Below are 9480 nucleotides of genomic sequence, written 5' to 3' on the forward strand. Positions count from 1 at the left end.
TGGCCCAGATCCAGTGTGAAAGGGGAGTCTCCAAGGCAGGAATCCTGGGAATGTGGGTCACTGGGGGTCATCTTTGGAGACAGCGATTCTGTCTGTGACTGTGGAAATGCACAGAAAATGAGGAATGGGTTGTAACAGTATAGTTTTCAGGGAACAGTAACAGTTTAGTTTTCACTCATGTGTGTTATCCCATTTAGAACTCACAACAACTTTGTAAGGAAGTCAGGAAAACTTTCAGAGATGTGGAAACTCAGGCTCATCGAAACTAAGTGAACTGTAAAGGTAAGTATCAAATGTGTCAAAATATTCTTGGTCCGTTACATTACCTCTTTTTTTTTTCTTCCAGTTTTATTGAGATATAATGGACATACAGCACTGTATAAGGTTAAGGTGTACAGCATAATGATTTGACTCACATACATCATGAAATATCTATTGCCTCTTTGAGGTTGACCACACATACACACACACACACACACACACACACACACACACACACACACGGAAAGGGGGGCAGCTGTTTGGCCAGAGCTTTATATGAATGATTTTATTGAGTATTTCAGCAACCATTTTGGAGTTGGTGACATCATGTGACCATTTTACTGATGAGGAAACTGAGGCCCAGGGAGGTGATATAACTTGCTCAAGATCACACAGGTAGTATTGGCAGAGTCAGGATTCAAACCTAAGTCCCTCTGACTCTGGAGACAGAGCTTTCCCTATTATCTTACTACCTTATCATGTAGTGATTTGCACAGGTTGTCAATATAGAGAGAATATTTGAATAAATAAATGTTATTAAGTTCTTCAGATACTTTTGTCAACAAGTAAGTTCATCAGTGTCATTTCCAAAATAAGTTACCATGATGCTGTATTTGTCTTTGACAGGAAAAATGAGGCATAGTGAACACACAATTAATATTTTAAAACTCTATTTTCCTGGTATTCTGAAAAGTGACGTGTTGTCTGGGGTTTTTTTTGTTTTGTTTTGTTTTGTTTTGCGTTACACGGGCCTCTCACTGTTGTGGCCTCTCCCGTTGCGGAGCACAGGCTCCGGATGCGCGGGCTCCGGACACGCAGGCTCAGCGGCCATGGCTCACGGGCCCATACGCTCCGCGGCATGTGGGATCATCCCGGACCGGGGCACGAACCCGTGTCTCCTGCATCGGCAGACGGACTCTCAACCACTGTGCCACCAGGGAAGCCCCATTGTCTGGGTTTTGATCATGACTTTCTAGTACGAAAAAATAAGAGAATCCAGAGAGATGTGCTAAGGTCCCTTTTGCTGGCTCTCTGAAATTTGGAGGCAAGCCAGGATTCCATAGAGAACAAACGATAGAAACCATTATTTCAGAACTTGCGTCTAGGCTAAGCCTGGAAGCAGAGCTGCTTTGGTTACTTTATATTATTTCCTGAACACGCTTCCTATCTCTGGTTAGTCCATAGCCAACTCAAGTGAATCCCTGTAGTTACAATTACAATCAGATCTTTAACTGGTAACCAAAGCTAAGGAGTCCATTATGTCATGCTGAGTGGATGGTGGGCTGGGACCCTGTGAGGGGCTCAGGACATTGGAGATAGGCTGTGACTGACTTCCAACACTACAGTGCTGATCACTGAATATTTAATTCTTGGGGAAACAAGAACCTTTTCACGTTCAGTTACTACTCTGTCATTGGAGTTCTATCACATACCTAGGTTTTATACTTCGTAGGGTTTTAGGTGCATCTCTGGATATATATTGAAGTATTCAGTAGCATAAACAGAATGTAAAACAGGCTTCATATTATTAAAGACATTATATTATTAATATAATGCTTCTTTGAGGGTTTGTGATAAGAACTGGCCTGCATATTTCCCGTGGTAATGATTAAATGAGACAAGCTATGTGAAAATGCTTTGCATACCACAATTATCACTCAATAAATGAGTGCTCATGTACTGTTGGAGATTTTCCCTTCTCTTGTGTGTTGTTTAACTTCATGTTTTGGTCCCTGGATCACATTTTCTTGGTATTTGGGCAGACCCACTGGCCGAAAGGAAGTTGGACCAATTTATGCAAATTGGCAATATTTCTAGATACACATACCAAACAAACAGCCTTTGAATTACAAGATGACTCAGAATTGATGCTGGCCATTTTCCAGCTACACTGACTCACATTTTTCATCAGTAAAATATGAGCCAAAGTGTATGCTTTGAAGAGTAGTTACAAGAAATAGATGAGCTCTGTGTAAAAGCACTTCGCAAACATCTAGCACCGAACAATTGCACCCTTTACTAGTTGCTATTATTATTCCTCAAAATATCCTGGGGTGAATTTACCAGTCCTGTTGTCTATACTCTACATTGTTTCAAGAGAAACTGGGAAATTTATTTTTATCACTGAAATTTTTTAAATCTCAGCTTTATTTCCCCATCTTATGGCAATACAGGATGTATTATGTAGCTATAGCTAACTTATGAAAATGTTGTTCAGCTACACATATCTTAGTCTGAGTGAACATACATCATTATGCACCATACTTTACTATTTGTAAAATAGTTGTCAGCTACAAACACATTATCCTACGCAATAAAGCTAGTGACAGAAAAATGCTGTTGTCACAGAAAATTGGACTCTGAGAATAATACATGTCCAAATGCTTATTTTGAAAATAAGCATTAATCATGTGACAACATTGGCTTCCAGTAGCTTTAATGCGACTACGTAAGTGCCAGGCAGACAATTATCAGCCTTGAAGAATGTAAGGACTAGTTCTTTCATCAACAGAGAAACAGTCTTCCCATTAAATGCCAGATGCAGTCTGAAGTCCTACATGCCAACTCAACTTCTTTTTTTTTAATATTTATTTATTTATTTGGTTGCATGAGGTCTTATTTGCGGCAGGTGGGCTCCTTAGTTGTGGAGTGTGGGCTCCTTAGTTGCAGCTTGCCAGCTCCTCAGTTGCCGCATGCATGTGGGATCTAGTTCCCTGACCAGGGATCGAACCCGGGCCTCCTGCATTGGGAACTTGGAGTCCTATCTACTGTGCCACCAGGGAAGTCCCCCAACTCAACTTTTTAATTTAAAATTTAAGAAAGTTGTATACCCTTTTGATCCATAATCTAAGTAATGATACAAAATCCAGTAGCTTCTAAAGGGTAAGGAATGAGACATCTCCCTCCCCTCCCCATCCTCCAGCCACTCATGTCCCATCCTTGGAGGCAAATAGTGTTCATGGTTTCATGTGTATATTCAATAGATATTTTATTCATATACAGACATGTATCTGTATCTATAGCTATCCCCCTTTTCTACCCTCTTAGGGACTGAATTGCCCCTGACCCCGCAATTCATATGTTGAAACCCTAACCCCCAGCACCTCAGAATGGGACTGTATTTGGAGAGAGGGACTTTAAAGAGGTGATTAAGGTAAAGTGAAGTCTTATGGGTGGGCCCTAGTTCAGAATGGCTGGTGTCCTTATAGGAAGAGGAGATTACGACCCAGACACATACAGAGGGAGGATCGCAAGCCAAGGAGAGAGGCTCAGAAGAAACCAACCCCAATACTGTGATATCAGTGCTCCAGCCTCTAGAACAGTGAGAAATATGTGTCCGTTGTTTAAGCCCTAAGCCTGTGGAACTTTGTTAAGGAAGCCTGAGGAGACTCATGTACCCCCTCCTTTCACAAACTGCCTGCTTTGCTGTGCCCTCTTTTCACTTACTGTATTTTAAAGAAGCACATAAAGCAGGGGTCCCCCACCCCTGGAAGGGGTACCGATCCGTGGCCTGTTAGGAACCGGGCCACACAGCAGGAGGTGAGCGGCAGGCAAGCGAGTGAAGCTGCATCTGTATTTATAGCCGCTCCCCATTGCTTGCATTACTGCCTAAGCTCTGCCTCCTGTCTGCATGATGGTGAGTTGTATAATTATTTCATGATATATTACAGTGTAATAATAATAGAGCTAAAGTGAACAGTAAATGTAATGTGCTTGAATCATCCCGAAACCATCACCCCCCCACCCCAGTCCGTGGAAAAATTTTCTTCCACAAAACCGGTCCCTGGTGCCAAAAAGGTTGGGGACCACTGCATAAAGCCTTCTTACTTCATTTTGTTGTCTGGATACACAGATTCTTTTTATTGTCTGGATGTTGCATAATTTATCTGACCTCTCTCCTACTGATGAACATATAGATTATTTCCAATATTTTGCTATTAGAAATAACACTGCCATAAATAAATAAATTAGCTTGTACATAAATAATTTTACACATGGACAAGTCTATCCATATGATCAATTTCCAGAAGTAGCATCACTGGGTTGAAGGTCATGTGCAGCAAAATTTTTGTAGTCATTGGCAAATTGCTCTTCCTGGAGGTTTCACAGATGGACTCTTCCACCAGAAAGAGTGAGAGAACTTAGCTCCAGCTTTTCCCACAGGCTGTTTGTGATGCAAACTTTTGATCTTTCCCAACCTGGTAGGTAAAAAAATCATGTCTTGGGAAGTATCATTTTGCATTTCTCTTATTATGAGTGGTGTTATATCTTTTTATAAGTTTAAAAGATTTTTGTATTTCATGTTTTGGTTAAGCTTCTTTTTCTAATGGTTTTGTTTTGTTTTGTTTTTGTATTGTAGATATCCCTTACTTGTTAGAAAATTTGGTCATTTTCTGTGGTATGAGTGGCAAACATTTTCCCAGTTGGTATTGGTCTTTTTACATTCTTCTGAGGAGCCCATGTAGAAAATTCTGGCGTTTAACATAAGCAGTTATTAGTCTCCTTGTTAATGGTGCCATGACTTCTGACTTCAACTACAGAGTCAGGCCAAACCTTGCAGGTGAGGGCGCCATCCCCTTCCAGGCTTCAGATGTCAGTCGCGGGCTCGGGGCTCCCCAGGCATCCATGCTTCTGACCAACAGGCTACAATTTGGGGTCCCCACTCCCCACTCAGTTTCAATAATTCTCCAGAATGTCTCACAGAACTCAGGAAAGTGTGATACAGTTTTTTTTATTTCAGTTTATTATAGCAAAGAGGATACAAATCAAAAGCAGTCAAAAGTAGAGACACTGAGGGCAAGGTTTGGGAAGGTCCCAGATGTCCTCTCCCTGTGGAGTTGGGATGCATCACCCTCCTGGCACAGTGATGCATGACAACATGCTTAGGATTGGCAGCGAAGGGTCCTCACCTGAACATTGATGTCCAGAGTTTCCATGGTTTCATTGTGTAGGTGTGAGTAAGTGAATCATGGGCCACTTGATTGAACTCAACCTCCAGCTCCCCCTCCCTTCCCCAGAGGTTGGGCTGATATCATGTGACTCAAAGCCCCAGCCCTCTAATCACCTGCTGGTCTTCCTGTCCTGGCCAGCCACCATCTGAGTCATCTCCTTAGTATAAACTCTCAGGGTCCACCAAGAATGACAAAGACATTCTTATGACCCAGGAAATTCCAGGTATTTAAAGGTTACCTCCCAGGAACTGGAGACAGGCCAGCCCATTTCTTTATTACCTAGGATAATAGGTAATAATTTCTGGATTTTGTATTGTATATAGAAGATTTCTGGATTTGGATTTTGTATTTCTGGATTTTATATTGTATATAGAAGATTCTTCCCTTTTCTAAGGGAAATTATTACAAAAACAAATTGCCCATGATTTCCTCTGGTACCAGAATGATTCCACTTTCCCCCCAAATGTATTATTTCAGCTTTTTGAGATGTAATTGACATCCAACATACATTTTTGATCCATCTGGAACTCATTCTAGTTTATAGGATACAGATTCAACTTTATTTCTTTTTTCTAGATAAGTTGTCCACAAACCACTTATTGAATAAACTATTTTTCCTCCTTAAATTGAAATGCCAGCCTTATACTGAATTCCTGTATGTATACAGATCTACTTCTAAACTGCTTAGTGTGTTCCATTGATCTGTTTTTCCTGTGTAGCTCACGGTTTTAATTATTGTAGTTTTGTAAGTTATTACTTCAAATTGATACCACTAGTAAATTTCTTAAACTTTTATAAAACATTCTTCTGAAACTGGATTTAAAACCAAATACCGGGACTTTCCTGGTGGTGCAGTGGTTAAGAATCCACCTGCCAATGCAGGGGTTCGAGCCCTGGTCTGGGAAGATCCCACATGCTGTGGAGCAACTAAGCTCATGTGCCACAACTACTAAGACTGTGCTCTAGAGCCGGCAAGCCACAACTACTGAGCCTGCATGCCACAACTACTGAAGCCCACGCACCTAGAGCCCGTGCTGTACAACAAAGAGAAGCCACTGAATGAGAAGCCCACACACTGCAACGAAGAGAAGCCCCCCGCTCGCTGCAACTAGAGAAAGCCCATGTGCAGCAACAAAGACCCAATGCAGCCAAAAATAAATAAATAAATAAATAAATTTATATATTTTTCAAGAAAACAAACCAAATGCCAATTAGAGGTAAGACACCAGTATAGCTGTCAGATGAGTAACCAGCAGTGCATTGATCTAGCTTGCGAGCCACTTAGCAGCTTAGAGTAGGAATTGTTTCCAAGGCATTGCTTACTTTATATGCCAGAATGTAAGGGAACTCACACAGTTGTGCCCCATACATTTGCCTTTTATAGGAAGTTATTCAGACTTACATGGACAATTTTCACTGCACTGGAAACAGCCCAGCCACCTGCAAGGCAGTGGGAGCCTTTGGCCTTCTCAACAGTCAACTGTGGCATGAGCTGGGCACATGCTTTCCTCAGAGCATCTCACCTCCTGACCATCCTGACCTGGGCTGAGTCACTCACTTCCTCCCAGCGGGATCCGTGGTCCTCCCTCTGCTCCTCACCAGGATGGGTCTGAGTCAGATGGTCATCCTGCTCCAGGGTTGGCAGAATCTAGTTCTTTGGTTGTCAACTCTGCTATTTTCATCTTCAGGCTTTCCCTTCACACTGGGCAAAGAAAATTCGTGGAATCTTGCAGAACCAAACCACTGTTTTACAAGGATGACAATTTTTTTTGGAGAAGCATAAAGTGACATTATCCTAGTTATCCTCATACCTGTTCAATTTCAGATAAATTACTGAGCAAAAATTTTAAAGTGGTTTATTAAAAACTTTTCATTTTTATTTTGGCTATAGATGTGTAATTGTCACAAAAATTTTAGGATCATTTTGACTGTTTTAGACTGTATATTTCTTTAATTCTGCTTACTACTTCATGAAGAAATATCAAGAAATTTCTCAATTAAAAAAAAGGTTTGAGATCAGCTCAGTGCTTTGTAACCACCTAGAGGGGTGGGACAGGGAGGGTGGGAGGGAGATGCAAGAGGGAGGGGATATGGAGATATATGCATATGTGTAGCTGATTCACTTTGTTATAAAGCAGAAACTAACACACCACTGTAAAGCAATTATACACCGATAAAGGTGTTTAAAAAAAAAAAAAGGTTTATGGGTGAAATAATATAATGTCTGGGATTTGCTTCCAAATAATCGGGTTGGGGTGGGGGATTAGTCGGTTTATAGAAGACACAAGTTTGGCCATGAGTTGATGACTGTTGAATCTGGGGTGATGGGGGCATAGAGGGGTTCACTGTATTTGTTCATTGTGACAAATACTTAATCCCTTTTTATTTTGTGTGTTTGAAATTTTTTCTTAGAGAGAAGCCCACTTTGGTCCCACTCTGGTTGGGATGACTGCAGTGCAGCCTGGCTGCACCCAGTGGGCACTGGAGCCTCTTGAGGGCTGCATCCTCCCCAGGCAGGCGCTGGCGGAGGCAAGAGGTCTTTCCCAGCTCCCTTTGTTCCTCCCAAGGCTTCTGGCAGAATTCCCACTGCTCTTCCTTCACATCATCTTTCTTTTCTATTTCTGAGCTCCATTTTGTGATTTTTCTAATTATTCCCAGCAAAGAAGAAACTTGAAAATCACATATGCTGTGACTGAAAATCTTTTTGCTGAAAGCACATTCAGAAATAGCCCGAGGAGTAAAATTCTTCCCAACAAGAGCATCTGGGGAAGGATTTCTGCCTTAGTTTTCCTTAAAATAAGGTGATTTAACAGTGATCTGAAGAAAGCATAGTGAGCAAATTTCCATTTTCCTGTTAATTACACACTTGAGCTGAGAAGCAGAAGTAAAAAAGCATTAAAAAGAAACCCACAAAGTTTATTTAAACAACAAGATGCTTGACCTGAAGGGGAAAACTATCTAGGATTCATTTCTTTTACAGTAATTTATCCTTGCTTAAAGACAGATTGTCCTACCTGTAACAGCTACATACAAAAAAGTTACAAAATTGTTCTTGGTTTTGAAATGAAAATGAAAAACATTAAAATCCTCCAATCGAACAAGGTATGCAATAATTTTTACATTGTTCTTTTCTCGTTAAACAGGGAAATCAAAAGAACTTACTGGCATATAAAGAGATGAGCTGAATGAGCATGCCAATAATGGAGAAAGGGACTATTTTCACAGAAGCAGTATTTTCCCCCATCCCATCTCCTTGTGATGTTGATCAAAATGTACCATTGGCCATTTAGTTAAAAAAAATCAATATGCTTGTGCACATACCTCCATTACTTAATGTACAACAAAGGAGTGGGGGGGTGGAAATGAAAGACTAGAGAAAACTGTACTGCAGCAGTCACAATGCGGCGAAACCAAATTGTGGTTTTCTAACTCAGAATGACTTCTTGATTCTGGAGTAAAGCAGCAGGTTCTCTCTTTAGTAGACACCTCCTGTCTGCTATTGGGACACATCAGCTGTATCTTCATCCTTCATTTCCAACTGTGCAGGTGTGTCTGTTTCGTTGATTGGCTACCCATCAAATCAGAATCTGATCTGCCTCATGGACAAACCTTGTCATTCACAATAGGCTTTCGTCAAACGTGGTTACGCCTCCCAATCTCAAACTGCACCACAGAACCATCGTGCCTCACCACCTTCATGTTAATGTGATCGTGGTCCTCTGTCTTGACTCCCTCCTGGGGCTCTTCATTGGCCATGGTAACCTCTGGAGCCTTCTCAGTGGCTGCTTCACAAAAAAGGTACCAGGATTGGCACCAAACAAGCACAGAGCAGCACCAGTAGTGGCAGAAGGAGGAGGTAGCAATCAGTCAAAGGGAATTTTCTAAAATAAAAAATAAGTCCCTTGAGAACATAAATTTAGTTAGAACCTGTTAGACCAGGGCAGGGGAAGATCTTTATTATGGAGTTTATTTCCAGTTCATTAATTATGAAATAGCTGAGACTTAACCAGAGAAGTTTGAAACTCCCAGATAACTGAAACACCTGTGTCAGACAACGCTCTTAGCATGGAAGGACTTCTCCATCAGCTGAGAAACAGGAACTGCTCACTTACAATAGCTCCAAAGAGAATAAAATACTGGGGAATGAATTTAACAAAAGGAGTGCAAAACTTACACTCTGAAAACTGCAAAACATTGTTGAAAGAAATTAAGGAAGACCTAAATAAATGGAAAGATATCTCAGGGTCAGAAGACTTAATATTGTCAA

General features: G+C 41.1%; 1 protein-coding gene across 1 annotated transcript; it reads right to left on the minus strand.

The window, feature by feature from the left end:
* Positions 1 to 8709: 8709 nt before the first annotated feature.
* Positions 8710 to 8969, minus strand: LOC307062026 (small ubiquitin-related modifier 2-like; the record flags this gene model as incomplete). Its single annotated transcript, XM_079717464.1, has 2 exons — positions 8710 to 8765; positions 8861 to 8969. The coding sequence occupies 2 exons, from the start codon at positions 8967 to 8969 to the stop codon at positions 8710 to 8712; spliced, it is 165 nt and encodes a 54-aa protein (XP_079573590.1).
* Between the last annotated feature and the right edge of the window lie 511 nt (positions 8970 to 9480).

This window comes from Hyperoodon ampullatus, assembly GCF_949752795.1.
Source record: "Hyperoodon ampullatus genome assembly, chromosome: 13".
Classification (NCBI taxonomy): Eukaryota; Metazoa; Chordata; class Mammalia; order Artiodactyla; family Ziphiidae; genus Hyperoodon; species Hyperoodon ampullatus.